This window comes from Bos mutus, chromosome 1 (assembly GCF_027580195.1).
Source record: "Bos mutus isolate GX-2022 chromosome 1, NWIPB_WYAK_1.1, whole genome shotgun sequence".
Taxonomy (NCBI): domain Eukaryota; kingdom Metazoa; phylum Chordata; class Mammalia; order Artiodactyla; family Bovidae; genus Bos; species Bos mutus.
Genome location: NC_091617.1, coordinates 44,249,686 through 44,275,151, shown reverse-complemented (window position 1 = coordinate 44,275,151; position 25,466 = coordinate 44,249,686). Strand labels below are relative to the sequence as shown.

The following is a 25,466-nucleotide window of genomic DNA, read 5'->3' as shown; positions in this document are numbered from 1 at the left end:
GCAATAAGGCATCACTTCCCAGCCTACCATTTTATTTTTCCAAAGTAGAACTGGACACAGGTATTAAAAATGTACCACAGATCAGAACTGAATATGAGTAGGCTTGTAGTGTAGCATACATTTGTCTCCCTTGTTTTCCTGCCAGGAGGCCCTAATACTTATACTAGAAGCCACATCACTAAGAATGACAAAAATGGCAAAATTTATCTAACATTTCCTACTTGACAAGCACTCTCATCAACTTTACACGTGGTGTCTTCTAATGAGTGGCTGATTCCTTTTGCTCTATTTTTCTCCCTATAACTATTATGCCTTTTAGAATAAAATTTTGTTCTCTTTTTAGATCCTCAAGAGTTTTGCTTTTCTTGCCGTTTCCCCCAATTTTCAGCCCGTTTCTTTAAAATAATGTTTCCTATTTCTGTTGGTGGAATTTTAGCAGGAATATCACATGGCAGCTAACCACTTCAGACAAAAGCTGACTTCTTATTTTGAAGATAACTTAGGGAGATAACCTTCTTATGTTTATTAAATTAGTTTTTTCTTCCCTTTTTTCCCCCTCAGGGGAATCTTCAAAATGAACCATGACCAACTTTGTTTTACTGCCACTAGAACCTTCCCTAATACACTGACATTTTTCCATTTTGGAAAGACAGTCCTTTTCTTGCCTTAGTGTTTTAGCCATTGTGAAAATATCTTTACTTCATTCATGCTTCCCAGGGTTTTATGTCTGTGGGTTGAGTTTCACTCCAGGTATGGCATTTAGAATGCACAGTGTTTTATAATCTTTTTCTTTCAGTTGCAAGAGATGTGCTCCTTCCCCATAAGCCAGACCCCGAAGTCTCTCAGAGTGAACCTGGTAAATGAACTGTTTTATTCTCTCAGTTAGGAAGTGTATTTTTCAAAAGATATTCTTGAGGCAAATATATTTTTGCAATGAGGGTGATATGCAGAAGAAGCTCAGAGAAAATTTTAGATAGAAAATGTGTATTTCTTTAGAGGAAGATTTAATCATGCAATCTGCTTGACATATTTCCCCCATGAGGGAATAGGGTATAATTAGTTTATTTTCCCTGAAAGTGTTTTTATTTAATAGGAAATCATGCTAAAGCTATAAGATATAATTATTAACTGAGTCAACCATGTTCACATTTTTTCAGGGTGTAAATATAGCTACATCCAAATGTGGGTGTAGTTTTAAATTAAAAATATGGGTGCCTACCCAAATTTTCCTCATAGTGACAGCAAATGAAAACTTTAAAGTTTTAGCTAAACTAAGTTCCCTGGGTGTCATCTGATATATAGAATTTTCTTATATTTATTCTGATTCTCTAAGAGAATGTTTAAATGTTCAGATGGGTGCATTGTAGAGACACAGAAACTAGGTTTACTCCCCCAGGTAGTAATTCTCATAAATATATTTCTTTGGTTTGCTTTTGGCCTAGTTCTGCAACCTGTTACCTTTAGAATCCATCTGCCAGAGACAACTCTAGGTAATGGTTTTTCCATTTGACTCACTCTAATTTTTTTCCTGGCTGCCATCAAGATTGCAGGTCTCTCTCAAACAATCACACTGAAACATCCTCCCTTCTCAGTCCTCTTCATTGTTTCATTCTCATTATTTTTTACCCTTTTCAGAATAGAAAGGCAGTGGTTTCACTGTTTTAAAGGTTTGCTCTGAAGACCAACTTAAGAACGCTCATTACCACGTTCATCCTCACCTACCTCATTTATCTGTGTTCAAAATGATCCCACCTTACTCATGTCCATATAATTAACATTTCTGCTGGCTTAATGGTTCTCAGCCGTGGCCTTAACAACACACTAACATGCTGTGGAAGGCTCTGGCAAGTACTTATTATATATCTCAAAATACTAAAATTTGCCACTGGTTTATTTTTAAAAATAGATTTGAATGGACTCCAGATGGTTGCTACTGTGATGATATCGTCTCCTCTGGGTGATCCTGTGTGCTCTCTTGGAGGGGAGAGATGCAGCTGAGGGACCTAGAACCATGTCTAAACCATACCCATCTTAACCAGGCATGGTCATGGACTGTGTCAAACACTGAATGTTGTTTATTATCTATCCTGGTGTGGGAAAAAACAGTTGAGAACCATTATTCTGATACTCCACAGGTTCCATGCACACTTAACTTTCTTTTCCATGACCCACTTAATGTTTTCCTTTTTGTATTTCAAGTAACAGAATCTCATGTAATATTATTTTGGCTGGTTGCTGGCTTTTGAATCTAAAGATTGACAGCCTTGGTACTTACTTGTCTTTTCAGCTCCTTTAGAGACACGAGGCAGCCCTTTGATTCCTATGATTTCACCAAGTACTAGTCAAGAGGAACTACAAACCACTCTTGGTAAATTTTGCTTTGATATTCAGCCCAATGAGGACTTAACATTTTAGGAATTGCCCTTAAAGTAGCCATACATATGTTGTGTTCGTGGTATTCCAAACAATAGAGGATCTCTTTTTATCACTGTAAAACATATCCATTTCACTTGATTCTTTTACATTAACTGTGTATTTGTCCTTCTAATATTTATGCTGATTTCCAATACAAGATGAGAATGTTTTAAAACATCTTAACAAAACTTCAGTTACTTTTTTGGAAAAAGAATCTTCCCGATATATGTATAATTATGGCTGGTTTGCGTTGTTGTATGGCGGAAACCAACACAACCTTGTAAAGCGATTTCCCTCCAATTAAAGAATAAATTAAAAAAAAAAAACTTCCCAGTGTATATCAATGCTATACTTTCTTGTTGCTTTTTCCATATTTGAAGCTGCATTTGGGAAGAAAAATTTTATTTTTTAAATCTGAATATCTTATAGTGTTAAGTGCAATGCTAAGCAATGGGAATGCCAAAATACAACTGCTTTAAAGGTAAGTCCTTACCTTGGAGAGATCGCCATCTAATACAAAGACAGGATTTAGCAATAATTGTGCTTCCTCTGGAGAAGGCAATGGCACCCCACTCCAGTACTCTTGCCTGGAAAATCCCATGGATGGAGGAGCCTGGTAGGCTGCAGTCCATGGGGTCGCTAGGAGTCGGACATGACTGAGTGACTTCACTTTCACTTTTCACTTTCATGCATTGGAGAAGGAAATGGCAACCCACTCCAGTGTTCTTGCCTGGAGAATCCCAGGGACGGGGGAGCCTGGTGGGCTGCTGTCTATGGGGCTGCACAGAGACAGACACGACTGAAGTGATTTAGCAGCAGTGCTTCCTCTGTGCTACCCAGTGTTCTACACGTATTTTTAAATTTAAGACACATTACAAGTTTGTGGTGTAGATTCTATTGTCCCATTTTACAGATTAGAAAACTGAGGCATTGAAAGATTTAAAAAATCTGGCCAAGCTGTAGAGCTAACATCAGAGCCAAACTGGAACCCACATTCTCAGTTGTCAGAGCTCCTGGAATTCACTCTCATATTATCCATTACAATGAGATCATAGAGAAATGAGCAGCACACTGAACAAGCAAACTACCTGGGGTAATCAGGGAAGGCTTCACAGAGGAAGTGGCATGTATGCTAGGTCTTCCAGTTGGAATGAGAGTTAAAGGTATGAAGGGCTCTTCAGGTTAAAGAATGATGGGGAAGAGGCACATACAGAGAATGGTAGCCAGACTCATCTGAGGAACATGTGGGTGGCCATGAAGACACACAGGTGGATGGATGAGTCAGGAAGACTGGTTGGGATGAGCTGGGCACGCTCTCCAGGAGTTCAGCATCAATGTCTTCACCCTCATTTGCCTGTGACTTGGCTGAATGTAAACAGGAAAGCAAGAATTCCCAGCTTGTGTCTGTTGGCTCCTCTGCCCTGTCCACACCACATCCCACGTGGTTATGTTTAAATCAGTGGCTTTACTTTCCTCCCTTCATCCCTTTTCAGGTCAACCCATTCTTTGTGTGTGAAATAAAGTTATTGATCCCATTTTAAAAGGAATCCTTTTTGAAGGAAAATACTTAAAACTGAATGAGCAAATATATCTTAATTACCAAATATTTATCTATTACAGCATAGGCCCTCAAAGTCAGCTTTACCCATGAGAGGAAGTCAAAAGTACTTATCAAGAACCACTGCTGAATAAGTTAATTATCTAAGTTCCACTTCTGGTTTTTTTGCCTTTTTTTTTTTTTAACTATATCTTAGTTTATTGGGCCAACTATCACAATTATCTATGAGCAGAATCTAGATTATAAAACAGGCAGAAAATATGATGACAGCATATTTATTTTCACCAAATATTTCCTTGGATCCAGTATGTGGCAAAGTGAATAGTATAATTTGCTCTGTCAGTATGATATTGTAATTATTTCAAGTTAATATAGGAGTGTTTATTTTGTTAGGAGTAATGTGTCTGTATGTCAATAAACTTTGATTTTCATGTGAGATAAATAGAATATTTATTCTTATGTGGTGTAAATGCACATTATTTTCTATGATCTATTTTTTCCAGCTCACCTAAATAACTTGTGAAGGTCGTGAAATAGAAGGAAACATGAAGGCAATGATACATAAGACAGGAAGCATATCCAAGAGTATAGTCATGCCCAATATCATTAAACAGTGATCCTGAACTAAAAGCTTTCAGAGATCCTTATAATAATCATTAATATAATAGTTTAAGGAGACAGTAAATATAATAAATCAGAGTTATTAAAATGTACCAGTAACTTTAAAATAAGATGATCACTAGGCATAGTTATAAATACAACTTACCCTTATATCATTGCATGGGGGAAAAAAAGAGTGTGGGGTTTTTTCTTGTTTTTTTTTTTTTTTTTTTTTTAACTTGTTCATTAATGATATTTATTTAAAGCCATTTATCTTACTGTGTTTTTCCCCAGCAGCAACAGACCAGTCTACCCAAGAACTCTTCACAACAAAGGTTCCACAAACAACTGAATTGGCAAAGACAACTCAGGGTAAAGCTATTTCCCTACCTCTGGATAGTGGCTTTTCCTTCTTTGTTTAAGCAGGAAGAAAATTTTCCTTTAAGAAACAGAATTTTCATCACAGTGAGTTAGTTTAAATTTTTTTCACTTCATAGCTCAGAACATCAGCCAAGTAGTAATATTAAATGATTACCAGTTAAATGTAGGAAAGACAGTCTCTTTAGTTAGAGCTTTGCTTTTGAATGCTAATGTTCTTTGCAGCTGATGATAATGACTAAGAATGTAAGCTCCTATTTTTTTTCCCTTGCCTTACCTTCTTTCGCCTCATTTTCCAGAGCTGATCAATAACAATCTGTTACCTTCCTTCTTCTCCTCTTACTTTCTTTACCTCTTTTCCTCTTTGTCCTATCTCCAAAACTTGATGAACTCATTGATGTTGCAGCCTGAGAAAGGGAACTAGTAACAAGAAAATCATTTTTTTTTTTTTTTTTTTAAATCTTCCAATTTTATTTTATTTTTAAACTTTACATAATTGTATTAGTTTTGCCAAATATCAAAATGAATCCGCCACAGGTATACATGTGTTCCCCATCCCGAACCCTCCTCCTCCTCCCTCCCCATACCATCCCTCTGGGCCGTCCCAGTGCACCAGCCCCAAGCATCCAGCATCATGCATCGAACCTGGACTGGCAACTCGTTTCCTACATGATATTTTACATGTTTCATTGCCATTCTCCCAAATCTTCCCACCCTCTCCCTCTCCCACAGAGTCCATAAGACTGTTCTATACATCAGTGTCTCTTTTGTTGTCTCAATAAACGGGTTATTGTTACCATCTTTCTAAATTCCATATATATGCGTTAGAATACTGTATTTATGTTTTTCCTTCTGGCTTACTTCACTCTGTATAATAGGCTCCAGTTTCATCCACCTCATTAGAACTGATTCAAAAGTATTCTTTTTAATGGCTGAGTAATACTCCATTGTGTATATGTACCACAGCTTTCTTATCCATTCATCTGCTGATGGACATCTAGGTTGCTTCCATGTCTTGGCTATTATAAACAGTGCTGCGATGAACATTGGGGTACACGTGTCTCTTTCCCTTCTGGTTTCCCCAGTGTGTATGCCCAGCAGTGGGGTTGCTGGATCATAAGGCAGTTCTATTTCCAGTTTTTAAGGAATCTCCACACTGTTCTCCATAGTGGCTGTACTAGTTTGCATTCCCACCAACAGTGTAAGAGGGTTCCCTTTTCTCCACACCCTCTCCAGCATTTATTATTTGTAGACTTTTGGATCACAGCCATTCTGACTGGTGTGAAATGGTACCTCATAGTGGTTTTGATTTGCATTTCTCTGATAATGAGTGATGTTGAGCATCTTTTCATGTGTTTGTTAGCCATCTGTATGTCTTTTTGGAGAAATGTCTATTTAGTTCTTTGGCCCATTTTTTGATTGGGTCGTTTATTTTTTCTTGAGTTGAGCTGTAGGAGTTGCTTGTATATTTTTGAGATTAGTTGTTTGTCCGTTGCTTCATTTGCTATTATTTTCTCCCATTCTGAAGGCTGTCTTTTCACCTTGCTAATAGTTTCCTTTGATGTGCAGAAGCTTTTAAGGTTAATTAGGTCCCATTTGTGTATTTTTGCTTTTATTTCCAATATTCTGGGAGGTGGGTCATAGAGGATCCTGCTGTGATGTATGTTGGAGAGTGTTTTGCCTATGTTCTCCTCTAGGAGTTTTATAGTTTCTGGTCTTACGTTTAGATCTTTAATCCATTTTGAGTTTATTTTTGTGAATGGTGTTAGAAAGTGGTCCAGTTTCATTCTTTTACAAGTGGTTGACCAGATTTCCCAGCACCACTTGTTAAAGAGATTGTCTTTAATCCATTGTATATTCTTGCCTCCTTTGTCGAAGATAAGGTGTCCATATGTGCGTGGATTTATCTCTGGGCTTTCTATTTTATTCCATTGATCAATATTTCTGTCTTTGTGCCAGTACCATACTGTCTTGATAACTGTGGCTTTGTAGTAGAGCCTGAAGTCAGGTAGGTTGATTCCTCCAGTTCCATTCTTCTTTCTCAAGATCGCTTTGGCTATTCGAGGTTTTTGTATTTCCATACAAATTGTGAAATTATTTGTTCTAGCTCTGTGAAGAATATTGTTGGTAGCTTGATAGGGATTGCGTTGAATCTATAAACTGCTTTGGGTAGTTTACTCATTTTCACTATATTGATTCTTCCAATCCATGAACATGGTATATTTCTCCATCTATTAGTGTCCTCTTTGATTTCTTTCACCAGTGTTTTATAGTTTTCTATATATAGGTATTTAGTTTCTTTAGGTAGATATATTCCTAAGTATTTTATTCTTTCTGTTGCAATGGTGAATGGAATTGTTTCCTTAATTTCTCTTTCTGTTTTCTCATTATTAGTGTATAGGAATGCAAGGGATTTCTGTGTGTTGATTTTATATCCTGCAACTTTACTGTAGTCATTGATTATTTCTAGTAATTTTCTGGTGGACTCTTTAGGGTTTTCTATGTACAGGATCATGTCATCTGCAAATAGTGAGAGTTTTACTTCTTCTTTTCCAATTTGGATTCCTTTTATTTCTTTTTCTGCTCTGATTGCTGTGGCCAAAACTTCCAAAACTATGTTGAATAATAATGGTGAAAGTGGGCACCCTTGTCTTGTTCCTGACTTTAGAGGAAATGCTTTCAATTTTTCACCATTGAGGATAATGTTTGCAGTGGGTTTGTCATATATAGCTTTTATTATGTTGAGGTATGTTCCTTCTATTCCTGCTTTCTGGAGAGTTTTTATCATAAATGGATGTTGAATTTTGTCAAAGGCTTTCTCTGCATCTATTGAGATAATCATATAGTTTTTATTTTTCAATTTGTTAATGTGGTGTATTACATTGATTGATTTGCGGATATTGAAGAATCCTTGCATCCCTGGGATAAAGCCCACTTGATCATGGTGTATGATCTTTTTAATGTGTTGTTGGATTCTGATTGCTAGAATTTTGTTAAGGATTTTTGCATCTATGTTCATCAGTGATATTGGCCTGTAGTTTTTCTTTTTGTGGGATCTTTGTCAGGTTTTGGTATTAGGGTGATGGTGGCCTCATAGAATGAGTTTGGAAGTTTACCTTCCTCTGCAATTTTCTGGAAGAGTTTGAGCAGGATAGGTGTTAGCTCTTCTTTAAATTTTTGGTAGAATTCAGCTGTGAAGCCGTCTGGACCGGGCTTTTGTTTGCTGGAAGATTTTTGATTACAGTTTCAATTTCCATGCTTGTGATGGGTCTGTTAAGATTTTCTATTTCTTCCTGGTCCAGTTTTGGAAAGTTGTACTTTTCTAAGAATTTGTCCATTTCTTCCACGTTGTCCATTTTATTGGCATATAATTGTTGATAGTAGTCTCTTATGATCCTTTGTATTTCTGTGTTGTCTGTTGTGATCTCTCCATTTCGTTTCTAATTTTGTTGATTTGATTTTTCTCCCTTTGTTTCTTGATGAGTCTGGCTAATGGTTTGTCAATTTTATTTATCCTTTCAAAGAACCAGCTTTTGGTTTTGTTGATTTTTGCTATGGTCTCTTTTGTTTCTTTTGCATTTATTTCTGCTCTAATTTTTAAGATTTCTTTCCTTCTACTAACCCTGGGGTTCTTCATTTCTTCCTTTTCTAGTTGCTTTAGATGTAGAGTTAGGTTATTTATTTGACTTTTTCTTGTTTCTTGAGGTGTGCCTGTATTGCTATGAACTTTCCCCTTAGGACTGCTTTTACCGTGTCCCACAGGTTTTGGGTTGTTGTGTTTTCATTTTCATTCGTTTCTATGCAAATTTTGATTTCTTTTTGATTTCTTCTGTGATTTGTTGGTTATTCAGCAGCGTGTTGTTCAGCCTCCATATGTTGGAATTTTTAATAGTTTTTCTCCTGTAATTGAGATCTAATCTTACTGCATTGTGGTCAGAAAAAATGCTTGGAATGATTTCTATCTTTTGAATTTACCAAGGCTAGCTTTATGGCCCAGGATGTGATCTATCCTGGAGAAGGTTCCCATGCGCTTGAGAAAAAGGTGAAATTCATTGTTTTGGGATGAAATGTCCTATAGATATCAATTAGGTCTAACTGGTCTATTGTATCGTTTAAAGTTTGTGTTTCCTTGTTAATTTTCTGTTTAGTTGATCTATCCATAGGTGTAAGTGGGGTATTAAAGTCTCCCACTATTATTGTGTTATTGTTAATTTCTCCTTTCATACTTGTTAGCATTTGTCTTACGTACTGTGGTGCTCCCGTGTTGGGTGCATATATATTTATAATTGTTATATCTTCTTCTTGGATTGATCCTTTGATCATTATGTAGTGACCTTCTTTGTCTCTTTTCACAGCCTTTGTTTTAAAGTCTATTTTATCTGATATGAGTATTGCTACTCCTGCTTTCTTTTGGTCCCTATTTGCATGGAAAATCTTTTTCCAGCCCTTCACTTTCAGTCTGTATGTGTCCCCTGTTTTGAGGTGGGTCTCTTGTAGACAACATATGTAGGGTCTTGTTTTTGTATCCATTCAGCCAGTCTTTGTCTTTTGGTTGGGGCATTCAACCCATTTACATTTAAGGTAATTACTGATAAGTATGTTCCCGTTGCCATTTACTTTATTGTTTTGGTTTGAGTTTATACACCGTTTTTGTGTTTCCTGTCTAGAGAATATCCTTTAGTATTTGTTGGAGAGCTGGTTTGGTGGTGCAGAATTCTCTCAGCTTTTGCTTGTCTGAAAAGCTTTTGATTTCTCCTTCATACTTGAATGAGATCCTTGCTGGGTACAATAATAATCTGGGCTGTAGGTTATTTTCTTTCATCATTTTAAGTATGTCTTGCCATTCCCTCCTGGCTTGAAGAGTTTCTATTGAAAGATCAGCTGTTATCCTTATGGGAATTCCCTTGTGTGTTATTTGTTGTTTTCCCTTGCTGCTTTTAATATTTGTTCTTTGTGTTTGATCTTTGTTAATTTGATTAATATGTGTCTTGGGGTGTTTCTCCTTGGGTTTATCCTGTTTGGTACTCTCTGGGTTTCTTGGACTTGGGTGATTATTTCCTTCCCCATTTTAGGAAGTTTTCCACTATTATCTCCTCAAGTATTTTCTCATGGTCTTTCTTTTTGTCTTCTTCTTCTGGAACCCCTATGATTCAATGTTGTAGCGTTTAATATTGTCCTGGAGGTCTCTGAGATTGTCCTCATTTCTTTTAATTCGTTTTTCTTTTATCCTCTCTGATTCATTTATTTCTACCATTCTATCTTCTAATTCACTAATCCTGTCTTCTGCCTCTGTTATTCTACTATTTATTTGCCTCCAGAGTGTTTTTAATTTCACTTATTGCATTATTCATTATATATTGACTCTTTTTATTTCTTCTAGGTCCTTGTTAAACCTTTCTTGCATCTTCTCAATCCTTGTCTCCAGGCTATTTATCTGTGATTCCATTTTAGTTTCAAGATTTTGGATCAATTTCACTATCATTATTCGGAATTCTTTATCTGGTAGATTCCCTATCTCTTCCTCTTTTGTTTGGTTTGGTGGGCATTTATCCTGTTCCTTTATCTGCTGAGTATTCCTCTGTCTCTTCATCTTGTTTAAATTGCTGAGTTTGGGGTGTCCTTTCTGTATTCTGGCAGTTTGTGGAGTTCTCTTTATTATGGCGTTTCCTCACTGTGTGTGGATTTGTACAGGTGGCTTGTCAAGGTTTCCTGGTTAGGGAAGCTTGTGTCGGTGTTCTGGTGGGTGGAGCTGTATTTCTTCTCTCTGGAGTGCAATGAAATGTCCAGTAATGAGTTATGAGATGTCTATAGTTTTGGGGTGACTTTGGGCAGCCTGTATCTTGAAAGCTCAGGGCTGTGTTCCTTTGTTGCTGGAGAATTTGCTTGGTATGTCTTGCCCTGGAACTTATTGGCCCTTGTGTGGTGCTTGGTTTCAGTGTCGGTATGGAGGCATTTGATGAGCTCCTGTGAATGAATGTTCCTTGGAGTCAGGAGTTCCCTGGAGTCAGGGTTTGGACTTAAGTCTCCTGCTTCCGATTATCGGTCTTATTTTTTACAGTAGTTTCAAAACTTCTCCTTCTATACAGCACCATTGATAAAACATCTACATTAAAGATGATAAGTTTCTCTACAGTGAGGGTCACTCAGAGAGGTTCACAGGGTTACATGGAGAAGAGAAGAGGGAGGAGGGAGTTAGAGGTGACCCAAATGAGATGAGGTGAATCAATAGTGGAGAGAGTGGGCTAGCCAGTAGTCACTTCCTTATGTGCACTCCACAACTGGACCACTCAGATGGATGTTCACGGGGGTTATACAGAGAAGAGAAGAAGGAGGAAGGTAACAGAGGTGGCCAGAAGGATAAAGGGGGAATGAAAGGAGGGAGACAGATCCAGCCAGTAATCAGTTCCTAAGTGTTCTCCACCGTCTGGAACACACAGAAATTCACAGAGTTGGGTAGAGTAGAGAGGGGTTAGGGAGGAGACACAGGCGACCTGGTGGAGAAAAAAAGGAGGGTCCAAAGGGAGAGAGAGCAGTCAAGCCAGTAATCTCACTCCCTAGTGAAAAATGGGTCCTGAAGATTGGGTCCTTAAAGGTACAAAATTGGTAACAAATACATAAAAGCAAAAATTAAAAATCTAGAGTAGAGTTTGGAATTTCAAAAATACGATGTTAAAGAAAAGAAGAAGGAAAAGAAAGAGAGAAAGAGCGAACAAACAAAAACAAACAAGGTCATGAAAATTATAAAGAAAGTACAGGTACAAAATTGATAACTAATACCAGAAAGCGAAAATTAAAAGAAAAAGTAGAGTTTGGAATTTCAAAAATACGATGTTAAAGAAAGAAGAAGGAAAAGAAAGAGAGAAAAAAACAAACAAACAAAACAAACAAGGTCATGAAAATTATAAAGTAAGTACAGGTACAAAATTGATAACTAATACCAGAAAGCAAAAATTAAAAATCTAGAGTAGAGTTTGGAATTTCAAAAATACAATGTTAAAAAAAAAAAAAAGAAGAAGAAAAATAAAGAGAGAAAACAAACAAACAAATACGAACAATGTCACAAAAATTATAAAGAAAATACAGGTACAAAATTGATATCAAATACCAAAAAGCATAAATTAAAAATCTAGAGTAAAGTTTGGAATTTCAGATATACAATGTTATATAAAAGAAGAAGAGAAAAAAAAGAGAAGAAGAAAAAAAAAAAAGTCACAGAAATTATATAAAAAAAAACTATAGGTACAAAATTGATAACATATACCAAAAAGCGAAAATTAAAAATCTAGAGTAGAGTTTGGAATTTCAAAAATACAATGTTAAAAAAAAAGAAAAAAAAAAAAAAAAAAACAAAAAAACAAGGTCAAAAAATTATAAAATATATATATATGAAGTTTGCTGAAGAAGAAAAAAATAGGGTCTTTTTTTTTTTTTTTTTTTCAAAGTAATAGGTTATAAAAGTGAAAATTAAAGGAACAATAGAGGACTTAAAATATATTTTTTTTTTTTTAAAAAAAAAGAAAGAATGATCGTAAAAAATAATAAAAATATATCTAGGACTTTTTTTTTTTTTTTTTTTTGTGGGTGTTGTGGGTTCAGTTCATTTTGGCTAGTTCCTTGGTCAGATTTATATTTCTCAAGATCTATAGGCCCCTTCCTATGTAGTCCGTAGTAACCACAGGGTTTTGATCTATTGCCTGTAGCTTCCAAGGCGTTTCCCTCTGTTATATCTTCTTCTGTTTGCTAGTCTCTTCAGTATCTGGTTTCGCCCTGACTCAAAGGGCACGGTGGAGGACACTTTTTTTTTTTTTAGACTTACTTGTTCAGTCGCGCTGTGGGGAGGGAGGGAGGGATGCTGCAAACAAATAACACTGGCGTGGGCTCGCAGTGCCTCAGCCACCCTGGGTCTGCCCGCTCACAGCGCGTGTAGCCTCCCTGTCCACACTGCTCGGACTCTAGGTTGTTCCGCGGGAACAATCCGAGGCTGGCCCTGGGCTGCATGCACCTCCCAGGTCCAAGCCGCTCAGGTTCAGGCACTCGGGGTAGTCCTCAGAGGCGCAGACTCAGTTGGGCCTGCGTTTTGTGCTCTTCCCAGGTCCGGCGCCAATTTGCTTTTCCCAGGCGGCGCCAATGCTGCGACTTATCGCCTCCCGCCACTCAGTTATCTGGATGTAAAACGGCGCACCTTCTCAGGCAGATGTTGACCGTCCAGACCCCAAGAAGTTTTAGTTAGCAAAAAGCCTGCTTACAATTTTATAGATAATGTCTCTCTGGGGCTGCGATTGCCCCCTTCTGGCTCTGGCTGCCTGTCACCGGAGGAAGGTCTGCAGCCGGCTATCTCTGTTCAGTCCTTTGTTCTGTGCGCGGGCCTGGCGGTCTTAGGTTAGGGCTGGCACCCCGGCGTGGTAGGTATCCCACAGTCTGGTTTGCTAGCCCAAATTATTTCGCTCAGATAGCGCTCAGGGTATTCAGGCCAGATTCTTACTCTCAGCGATGCAGCCCACGCCGCGCCTCCCTGCCCAGCCCGGTTTGCTAATGGCGGATGCAGGCGTCTGCGCTGCTTCTCTGCTGGGGAGTTACCGTAGGGCTCGCAATCTGAGTTTTAAATTGTTTATTTATTTTTTTTCTCCCTGTTATGTTGCCCTCTGTGCTTCCAAAGCTCGGCACAGATTCGGCAGTGAGAAGGTTTCCTGATGTTTGGAAACTTCTCTCTTTTTAAGATTCCCTTCCCGGGACGGAACTCCGTCCCTCCCTCTTTTGTCTCTTTTTTTTGTTTTTAATATTTTTTCCTACCTCCTTTCGAAGAGTTGGGTTGCTTTTCTGGGTGCCTGATGTCCTCTGCCGGCATTCAGAAGTTGTTTTGTGGAATTTACTCGACGTTTAAATGCTCTTTTGATGAATTTGTGGGGGAGAAAGTGTTCTCCCCGTCCTACTCCTCCGCCATCTTGGCTCCTCCTCCAAGAAAATCATTTTTAAATATGAATTAATATTAAAACATCCAGGAAGGTTTGCTCTGGGGTTTCCTTATATTATTTCTTCTTTCTGCTTTTTGGGAAGTCAACTCGCCTACACAAAGCTTTTTCTCACATCCTCATGCTCTCAGACACCTTTCCTTTTTATATACTTCTTTCTTACTTGGATTGTAACCAGTTGCAGATTTCCAGGATTTTCATGTTGTTTTTTTTTCTTTTCTTTTTTTTTCCCCTTAATAGCCCTCTTTTGCCCATTTCTACCTCTAGCATGTGGAAGGAAGCCCCCCAAAATGAGAGCAAATAAATTTTAAAGAGCTGCAAGACAAATTTATTTTACTCAATTGTCAGTTATACTGGAGGGAGGGATTGGGAGAAGAAATATAGCAATAAGAGGAAATGACAATAAAAGAAATCTACCTTTAAGGGATATATTTTAGAATAAGTAGAGAAGTACTTATTCTAAATGAACATGACTGAGAATACTCACTATGGTATAGGGCAGTTCTTGTAAATTTTCTAAGTCTTTTGAATTTGTTTCATTTTTATAATGGCTTAAATGTTAATTTTATTATTTACTTTATTACCTTTCTGTTTATTAACTTTTATTTATTTAAAAAATATGCACAGAAGTAAGGAGCCTAGTGTAACAGCAGTCTTCCCACACCCTCATTATCAGTTTCAGAGGTTAACAGCAGATGTTCAATCCTATTGCATCCATACCCCATCCTGATCTTTATATGTTTGTAACATTGCAATGGCACCCCACTCCAGTACTCTTGCCTGGAAAATCCCATGGACGGAGCAGCCTGGTGGGCTGCAGTCCACGGGGTCGCTAGGAGTCGGACACGACTGAGCGACTTCACTTTCACTTTTCACTTTCATGCATTGGAGAAGGAAATGGCAACCCACTCCAGTGTTCTTGCCTGGAGAATCCCAGGGATGGGGGAGCCTGGTGGGCTGCCATCTATGGGGTCACACAGAGTCGGACACGACTGAAGCGACTTGGCAGCAGCAGTAGCAGCAAACCTCTTTAATGTCTGGCTTAATAGAAGATATCTGGATTCTCATAATCAAACACATTGACGTTTTTACAGCAAGATATGTATTGACAATAAGCGGGATAAATATTCTTCAGGTTGTATTGCCAAATGAGAAAAAGATTTCAGCTTTTAGAGCCTTGTAAATTTCAAAATTGAAAATAAAAGATAATAGGCGTGTTCTTTTCTTGTTTTTGCTTCCTCTTACTTTAATGGGAATATCAATATTTTTATCCAATTCCTTCTAGAACTTGGCTTTATAGATGAATTTCACAGTTGATTGGATGTGTATTCAAGATCTGATACCATTCTATGAATTATCTTAACATATTTATATAACGTACTACATTTTAATCATTTTCTTATGTTCTGAGGATCCTTAACTTAACCTATGTGGCCCTGGGATCCACACTTTTCTAGACTTGTGCCAAGGCCCTTTAAAGGGGGCTCACCAGGAATGCATTTCCAACATGACCCAGGCCAGTAACCCTGCTTGGGGGTAGAGGGTAAGCTTTAGTAACAGCACCCTCCTGTGTGTCCTGGATCACCCTTCGACCCAACCCTCATAGGCGTGTGCCTGAGCATTGTGGACGAGGAAGTTGATCCATTGCATTGTTTTTAGCATGTTGTGTTTCTAACAGTAGGCATTAGATGCACAAGACGACACACAGCAACTTGAGAGATGCTGTGAGAATGAAATTGTTCCTCTTGATCTTCACACTTCACCCATTCGTGTCCCTTGTGGCTTTTTGGTCTCCGGGCCCTCAGCAGTAAGGCCCCAGTGCTCCAAAGAAACTTAATGCCTAAAACCTACAGCATGAATGTGCTAGTAGGGTCTCCAGCACCATCCCTCTCTGCCATTCCTGCTTCTTTGTCAGCTGAGACAATTGCCTGCAGCTCTATTTGAAACCCTGACATATTCAAGCTTCTCTCCGTTGCTCCTCTTATCTCAACCCATGGTAGAAATCCATTGGCCAGAGGCATCCTGGGGACTTTTTTTTTTTTTTTAAATCCTTAATTTGGCTGTACTGGGTCTTAGTTGCGGCATGTGGGATCTAGTTCCTGGACCAGGGATAGAACCCAGGCCCCCTGCTCTGGGATCATGAAATCCTAGCCACTGGACCACCAGGGAAGTCCCTCTGGGGGCATTTTGATTATTTATTTCAGCCCCTGATCTTTATACCACCCAGAGAAATTTGTACCCTTCTTTTCCTCCCCCAACACTGGGAAAAACAAAGGTCCTTAAAGGTATTTCTCCTATAATCCCTGTTTGTCTATTTTTTATGTTATCTTTGTCAGTATTTTTAGTATTCTTTTTAAACGATTTTATAAAACTCTTTAGATATGAAGCTATCTTTTAAAATTAGTTTTATCAGTCACCAAAAGCTATGTCGAGATGATATTTACAATATTACATCCTCACAATGTGTCTTTGTCTTTTATTTTTTAGTTTAAAATTGAAACCCTCAAGCAGTTTTCTCAAGGCCCTGTATTATCTAGTGATGAGATATGTAATTCACAGCCTAAACCTGTTATATTTCAACTCCTTTATGAAAAGTTCTTTCAAAATATAAATAAAGGCTACAGAAAAAGAAAAAAAGAAATTCTGATCCTGTGGCTTAGAAATAATGAATGAATGTAGTACTGATTATTTCTGTGTTCTAGTCAAAGTTTCTTTTCTAAAGTTTTAAAATTTATATATATTCTAGAATGATACTAATAGAGCCATGATTCTTTATATTTCTTAAAGCAAAGACAATCTAACATTGAAGAAATTAACAAGAGAGCTGAAGTATATTCAACTGACAGGGAACCCTACCATTCTCAAAGAAAATTGAAGAAAAACATTTGCAAGTCATCACCACATACTTTAGGGTGTGTGAGAACTGATTTTTTAAAATAACATCAGTTCCTCTGTTCACTCTTGTTATTACATGTTGAAAGTCCCATGTTAAACCTACAGAGAATTTCAGAACATGTCTGCTATTTTTGGCCTGAAGTTTGGCAAAAGTCTGCTCATCAGTCTTCACATTGGAAGTTTATAAATGAGCTACATTATAATATGTTTTGCAGGTGTATTTTTTTTTAATGTGGTAGGCAAGGCATTTGCTGATTTATGGTTACATAAATACCCACTCAAGATGTGAACAAAATCACTGAAACTGTAATCTACTTACAAAGTTTGCACAAAAATTTTTTCCAGTCTTAGCTAAAGCATTACCAAGAAAGTTGGTGGCAGGAGGCAATGTGGTGTGTTGAGGCGGGCAGAGGAGGGAAGATGAGGATAGACACATTCCAGGACGGATGCACACTTTAAAAGCTTATAGAGGAGCTTCCCTGGTGGTTCAATGCTTAAGATTCCACCCTTCCACTGCAGGGAACTAGTGTTCAATCCCTGGTTGAAGAACTAAGATCCTGCATGCTATGTGGCCAAATATATAAAGAAAGAAGAAAGAAAGAAAATCACCCATTTACAGAGTACTGGTTTGTGTCAGAAATGGAAATGGCATCACTGACTCGATGGACGTGAGTCTGAGTGAACCCCGGGAGTTGGTGATGGACAGGGAGGCCTGGCGTGCTGCGATTCATGGGGTTGCAAAGAGTCGGACACAACTGAGCGACTGGACTGACTGACTGACCATCATTAATGGTTCTCACTGTGTCAGGCCCTGGAAACAAGAGCAGAAAGTAACAAGGTGGCATGTTGGTTCCTGGGAATTATGAGTATTTGATCTTTCTCACCCTCCCTTGATGAACAGGACCCAGAGGTCATTTACATTCATCCCTAAAGCTTTACTGGAAAAGGAAGTAGCAACCCACTGCAGTCTTCTTGCCTGGATAATTCCTTAGACAGAGGAGCCTGGCAGGCTGTAGTCTCAGTTCAGTTACTCAGTTGTGTCCAATTCTTTGTGACCCCATGCATTGTAGCACAGCAGGCTTCCCTGTCCATCACCAGCTCCTGGAGCTTACTCAAACTCATGTCCATCGAGTCAGTGATGCCATCCAACCATCTCATCCTCTAGTCCCTTCTCCTCCCACATCAATCTTTCCCAGCATCAGGGTCTTTTCCAGTGAGTCACTTCTTCACATCAGGTGGCCAAGTATTGGAGTTTCAGCTTCAGCATCAGTCCTTCCAATGAATATTCACGACTGATTTCCTTTTGGATAGACTGGTTGGATCCCCTTGCTGTCCAAGGGACTCTCAAGAGACTTCAACACCTCAGTTCAAAAGCATCCTTTGGCACTCAGCTTTCTTTATAGTCCAACTCTCACATCCACACATGACTACTGGAAAAACTATAGCTTTGACTAGATGGATATTTGTTGGCAAAGTAATATCTCTGCTTTTTAATATGCTATCTAGGTTGGTCATAGTTTTCCTTCCAAGGAGCAAGCATCTTTTAATTTCATGGCTGCAGTCACCATCTGCAGTGATTTTGGAGCCACCAAAAATAAAGTCTGTCACTGTTTCCTTTGATTTCCCATCTATTTGCCATGAAGTGATGAGACCAGATGCCATGATTTTAGTATTCTGAATGTTGAGTTTTAAGCCAACTTTTTCATTCTCCTCTATCACTTTCATCAAGAAGCTCTTTAGTTCTTTCTTCACTTTCTGCCATAAGGGTAGTGTCATCTGCATATCTGAGATTATTGATATTTCTCCCAGCAATCTTGATTCTAGATTGTGCTTCATCTAGCCCGGAATTTCTCATTATGTACTCTGCATGTAAGTTAAATAAGCAGGGTGACAATATACAGCCTTGACGAACTTCTTTCCTGATTTGGACCCCGTGTTGTTCCATGTCCAGTTCTAACTGTTGCTTCTTGACCTGCATACAGATTTCTCAGGAGGCAGGTAAGGTGGTCTGATATTCCCATCTCTTTCAGAATTTTCCACAGTTTATTGTGATCCACACAGTCAAAGGCTTTGGTGTAGCATATAAAACAGAAGTACATGTTTTTCTGGAACTGTCTTGCTTTTTTGATGATCCAACGGATATTGGCAATTTGATCTCTGGTTCCTCTGCCTTTTCTAAATCCAGCTTGTAAATCTGGAAGTTCACAGTTCACGTACTGTTGAAGCCTGACTTGGAGGATTTTGAGTATTACTTTGCTAGTGTGTGAGATGAGTGCAATTGTGAAGTAGTTTGAGCATTCTTTGGCATTGCCTTTCTTTGGGATTGGAATGAAAACTCACCTTTTCCAGTCCTGTGGCCACTGCTGAGTTTTCCAAATTTGCTGGCATATTGAGTGCAGCACTTTCACACCATCCTCTTTTAGGATTCGAAATAGCTCAACTGAAATTCCATCACCTCCTCTAGCTTTGTTCATAGTGATGCTTCCTAAGGCCCACTTGACTCCACATTCCAGGATGTCTGGCTCTAGGTGAGTAATCACACCATTGTGGTTATCTTGGTCATGAAGATCTTTTTTATATAGTTCTTCTGTGTATTCTTGCCACCTCTTCTTAATATCTTCTGCTTCTGTTAGGTCCATAACACTTCTGTCCTTTATTGTGCCCATCTTTCCATGAAATGTTCCCTTGATATCTCTAATTTTCTTGATGAGATCTCTAGTCTTTCCCATTCTACTGTTTTCCTCTATTTCTTTGCATTGATCACTGAGGAAGGCTTTCTTATCGCTCCTTGCTATTCTTTGAAACTCTGCATTCAAATGGGTATATCTTTCCTTTTCTCCTTTGCTTTTCGCTTCTCTTCTTTTCACAGCTATTTGTAAGGCCTCCTCGACAACCATTTTGCCTTTCTGCATTTCTTTATCTTGGGGATGGTTTTGATCACTGCCTCCTATACAATGTCATGAACCTCCATCCATAGTTCTTCAGGCACTCTATCAGATCTAATCCCTAAAATCTATTTCTCACTTCCACTGTATAATCATAAGGGGTTGGATTTAGGTCATACCAGAATGATCTAGTGGTTTTCCCTACTTTCTTAAATTTAAGTCTGTATTTCGCAGTAAGGAGTTCATGATCTGAGCCTCATTCAGTTCCTTTTCTTGTTTTTGCTGACTGTATAGAGTTTCTCCATCTTTGGCTGCAAATATAATCAGTCTGATTTCAGTTTTGACCATCTATGTCCATGTGCAGAGTTTTCCCTTGTGTTGTTGGAAGAGGGTGTTTGCTAAGACCAGTGCGTTCTCTTGGCAGAACTCTATTAGCCTTTGCCCTGCTTCATTCTGTACTCCAAGGCCAAATTTTCCTGTTACTCCAGCTATTTCTTGACTTCCTACTTATGCATTACAGTTCCCTATAATGAAAAGGACATCTTTTTTTGGTTTTAAGTCTAGCAGGTCTTCTAGGTCTTCATAGGACCGTTCAACTTCAGCTTCTTCAACATTACTGGTTGGGGCATAGACTTGGATTACTATGATACTGAATGGTTTGCCTTGGAAATGAACAGAGATCATTATTTCGTTTTTTGAGATTGCATCCAAGTACTACATTTCAGACTTTTGGTCTAACTCTCAGACTAGGATGGCTACTCCATTTCTTCTAAGGGATTTCTTGCCCACATTACTAGATATAATGATAATCTCAGTTAAATTCACTCATTCCATTCCATTTTAGTTTGCTGATTCCTAAAATTTTGATGTTCACACTTGTCATCTCCTGTTTGACCACTTTCAATTTGCCTTGATTCACGGACCTAACATGAATTTAGGTCCTATGTAATATTGTTCTTTATAGCATCAGACTTGACTTCCATCACCAGTCACATCCACAACTGGGTGGTGTTGTTGCTTTGGGTCCATCTCTTCATTCTTTCTGGAGTTATTTCTCCACTGATCTCCAATAGCATGTTGGGCACCTAACGACCTGTGGAGTTCATCTTTCAGTGTCCTGTCTTTTTGCCTCTCATACAGCCTATGGGGTCACAAAGAGTCAGACATGACTGAGTAACTAACACACAAAGCTTTAATGAATGGCACTAAGTGAGTATTTATTCAGTACAGGGTTCATGAGCTAAGACAATTTGATAGAGATCACATGTTTCTACTCTTTTCTTCTTACATACCTAAAATATTTTTCTTTTTTCCATTATGATTACTTATCTTCTTTAGCAAAGTGTTGCTCCATAATGACTCTCTGGTTGAGAAATATGAATAGATAGATGGATGGATTGATGGATAGATGGACAGATACATAGATGGATGGAGGGTTAGATGATTGACTTCTGTGTTTATCATATTAAGCAACCATGTGGTGAAATAAATGCCCTTGAAAACATAGACTAATTGGTGACTAATCCTTACCTTACTTTGACTATGTGCATCTTTAATTTCCAGTCATGCATATTTTCACTTGCTTTATTTTCCTTTAGTGGGCTTTCCTGGTGGTTCAGACAGTAAAGAATCTGCCTGCAATGCAGGAGACCCAGATTCCATCCCTGGGTCAGGAATACCCCCTGAAGAAGGAAATGGCCACCCACTCCAGTATTTGCCTGGAGAATCCCATGAATAGAGGAGCCTGACGGACTGTAGTCCATGGGGTCACAAAGAGTGGGACATGACTGAGCAACTAAACATGCATTTTCCTTTAGCATCAATGCTCTAATGCATACTTGCAGATTTAAAATGTTCTTTATGCTTCCATGCAAAGTGCGTAAGTTGTTGGTTTGTAGAGTACTGAAACTCCTTTGGTTATTAAATCTGAGTTTCCTCTGTTTCAGCACCACATAGATTATATACTACTACTATGAGGCCCAGAACACCTGAAAAACCACACATCAGACCTGGTAAGTTGTTCCTCTTTCTGATGATCTAAATAATCAACATACCTAGGAAGATATGCTTCCCTGGTTGTTGAGACAGGAAAGAGTCTGCCTACAATGTAGGAGACCCGGATTCGATCCCTGGGTTGGGAAGATCCATTGGAGGAGGAAATGGCAACCTACTCCAGTAATTTTGCCTGGAAAATCCCATGGATGGAGGAACCTGTCAGGTTACAGTCCATGGGGTTGCAAAGAGTCAGATATGACTGAGTGACTAACACTTAACTGAAAAAAAGAAGATATAAAATGTATTGAGTTCCCTGGTGGTCCAGTGGTTAGGATTCCAAGCTTCCACTGCAAGGGGTGCAGACTTGATACCTGATTGGGGAACTAGGATCCTGCATGCTGTGCAGCATGACCAAAAAAAGAATGTACTGAAACAGCCAAATGACCAAATGAGGGCTATATATCCCGAAACTGAAATAAATTACATACAAAATTCTGATCCTTGTGGGTAAGTGGAGAGGTAATCATGAATCCATGGAAGCAACAAGACTTGACTGAAATTTTTTAAGGATAAGCAGATTCAGAGACTACTATGGAAATTTACCAATATAACATCATTTTGAAAATAGTATTTTTGCCTAAATCACACACACTCTCTTGCCCTCCTTCAGTTTTCCATGGCAATTATAGAGATAACATTAGCAATAGCTTACTCCTTGGAAGGAAAGTTATAACCAACCTAGATAGCATATTCAAAAGCAGAGACATTACTTTGCCAACAAAGGTTCGTCTAGTCAAGGCTATGGTTTTTCCTGTGGTCATGTATGGATGTGAGAGTTGGACTGTGAAGAAGGCTGAGCGCTGAAGAATTGATGCTTTTGAACTGTGGTGTTGGAGAAGACTCTTGAGAGTCCCTGGACTTCAAGGAGATCCAACCAGTCCATTCTGAAGGAGATCAGCCCTAGGATTTCTTTGGAAGGAATGATGCTAAAGCTGAAACTCCAGTACTTTGGCCACCTCATGCGAAGAGTTGACTCATTGGAAAAGACTCTGATGCTGGGAGGGATTGGGGGCAGGAGGAGAAGGGGACGACAAAGAATGAGATGGCTGGATGGCATCACTGACTCAATGGACGTGAGTCTGAGTGAACTCCGGGAGCTGGTGATGGACAGGGAGGCCTGGCGTGCTGCAGTTCATGGGGTCGCAAAGAGTTGGACACGACTGAGTGACTGATCTGATCTGATCTGATGATGTATTTTGTTTCAAATGTTATCTTTTAAGGAAAGACGATCTCTTCCAGTATGAAAGGCTCTTGTTCTGCAAGAATACTTTTACCTGGGTTAGGAAGGTCTCCTGGAGAAGGGAAAGGCTACCCACTCCAGTATTCTGGCCTGGAGAATTCCATGGTCTGTAGTCCATGGGGTCGCAAAGAGTCAGACACGATGAGTGACTTTCACTTCATATAAAAACAAGCAAACACACATTTTACAGGTTGTATGCATCAAAAGTAAAATGATAGTTAAACTGGAAAAAAACTTTCCTTTTTTGGCCACTCTGCAGTCTTGCAGGATCTTAGTTTCCCAACCAGGGATGGAACCCAGGCCCCAGCAATGAAAGTGCTGAGACCTAACCACCGGACCGTCAGGGCGTTCCCAGAAAATGCTTTAAAATGACCAAAGTCATCAAAAGATCTAGGCTCTCCCTCACTGAACCTTGTTAGGGAAAGTTAACTTGGGGGTTAATTTGATCCATGTAAATCACTCCTAGTCTAACGTACAAGTTGGACCAGAGATTCTGATGTTTTCTGTCCTTTTTCTCCTCTGTGATTCTAAGAAGTTTTAAAGTTCTAAGTGTCAAAAATGGCTTATAAGCTACTATTCCTGATGAACATCTCTCTGGGAACATGGAAGAAATAGCAAATACATATATATCTTTTGGTTTATGGAGGAACTCACAGTTTTTTTAGTAATCCTGCAACTCTTAAAGGTAACAGGTGCAGAAATCTTTGTTAAAAAAAAAATACACCTCCATGTGACTTTGTATCATGATAACTGTTGAGAACTTCATGTGTCGTTGGTTATATTAAACCTTTCTACAAAATAAGGAAACAATAACAGTATGCCTAATGGTGAGTGGGTGCTTACCATGTGTCCTGTGAGGCCAGGCTTAGGAAGCTAAGGCTTAAGGAGGGCTAGGAGGTGGAGTCGAAGGCAAGCAGTCTGGCTCCAGAGCTCACTCTCTTAATTGCAACATACTTAAGTGCTTTTCCTTAAAAACTCTGCCAAATGGAGACTAAGACAGACAACTTCAATGTTTTGGTATTATTATGACTCTCAACAGAGCAGGAGAGAAATTTCAAAAGCTTTATCATATCATGTGTTTAATGAGACTTACACCAGCATTATGAGGAAGGATGTGTACCTAGAGACTCCTCCAAAAGGACCACCAACTTACGTGTTAGGAATTAAGGCCTTAACAATAATACACAAAATAAATGCACACCAAGTTTTGGGTTTTCACTGGGCATATGTAGTCCTGATCCTTCTTCAGTCCCAGTTTTGAGTGTGAAAGTAGTGAAAGTTTAGTCACTCAGTTGTGTCCCACTCTTTGAGACCACATGGACTGTAGTCACCATTTGCCTCTGTCCATAGAATTCTCCAGGCAAGAACACTGGAGTGGCTGCCATTTCCTTCTCCAGGGGTTCTTCCCAACCCAGGGATCAAACCAGGGTCTTCTGCATTGCAGGCAGATTCTTTACTGTCTGAGTCACTAGGGAAGCCCATTTTGAAATGTATCTACTGCTTATAAATGAAGCAAGCTATTTCCCACTTAGACCAGGTCACCTCAGAGTATATACTCAGGTCTCAAATTCAAGTCTATGATTTTCATACCAAAATTGTGATTTCTATATTGTGAACATTAGTTTTTGGTAAGTCATCATTTTTGTTGCCAGTTAAATGAGTTCCAGTTCTCTGGGAAGCTTTATTTTCCTTGACTGCAAATGTTCAACTAAAAAAAAAAAAAAGTCTAAACTGTTTATTTCCCACTTTATTATAGTTCTGAATAAGACAACTACAAGACCTAGTAGACCCAGACCCAGTGGGACACCCAGAGGGAATGGACTAGGAGCAGGTAATGATCACAGATTTATTTCCTTTTGATCCTATCAAACTCTAAATGTTTTCATTCAGTTTTTTAAATTTTGTTAAATTCACATTTAAATTTCTTTTTTTACTAGTTTTGGAAGTTCGTATAACTAGTTTTGGAAGTTCACAGAACTGAAAATTATAAATCATTCCAAAATCAAAACTTCAGAAGTCTCTGTAAACATTAACAAATAGTTTTCTACTTTTCTCAGCCCAGTCCACTAAATCAACTACAATATATAGTCTTAATTCTTAAAAATATCCTGATTAAGTATGAATTAAAATATCAAAACAGCTTTTTCCCTGATTACAAAATTAGGGAAAACTTCAAATTTTCATATATAGGTTTGGTCTTTGAGGCAATTATCAATTGTTTTTCAAGTTTATAATTTCATAAGTGCCATTATAATATTTTTAAAAGATCCACATCTGTTAGCAACCTGGAATATGATATTTAAATGAGAAGAAGAAGAGGGAAGTCGCTCAGTCGTGTCCAACTCTCTGCGACCCCATGGACACCAGGCTCCTCTGTCCATGGGATTTTCTAGGCAAGAGTACTGGAGTGGGCTGCCATTTCCTTCTCCAGGGGATCTTCCCAACCCAGGGATCAAACCCAGGTCTCCTGC

The 25,466-nt window shown here is 38.7% G+C and overlaps 1 protein-coding gene across 30 annotated transcripts in view; it reads left to right on the top strand.

Annotated features, from left to right (window-relative positions):
- The window catches only part of ABI3BP (ABI family member 3 binding protein), a 301,574-nt gene that overhangs the window by 212,960 nt on the left and 63,148 nt on the right, over positions 1–25,466 (top strand). For 23 of the 30 annotated variants that reach the window (XM_070368631.1, XM_070368610.1, XM_070368602.1 and 20 more), the window contains 6 exons: positions 797–856; positions 1,443–1,490; positions 2,288–2,368; positions 4,868–4,945; positions 21,647–21,712; positions 24,752–24,826. In XM_070368631.1, the coding sequence (XP_070224732.1) occupies positions 797–856; positions 1,443–1,490; positions 2,288–2,368; positions 4,868–4,945; positions 21,647–21,712; positions 24,752–24,826 (408 nt within the window). The remainder of the gene's footprint in view (positions 1–796; positions 857–1,442; positions 1,491–2,287; positions 2,369–4,867; positions 4,946–21,646; positions 21,713–24,751; positions 24,827–25,466) is intronic. The other 7 variants (XM_070368464.1, XM_070368681.1, XM_070368672.1 and 4 more) reach the window with 5 other exon arrangements.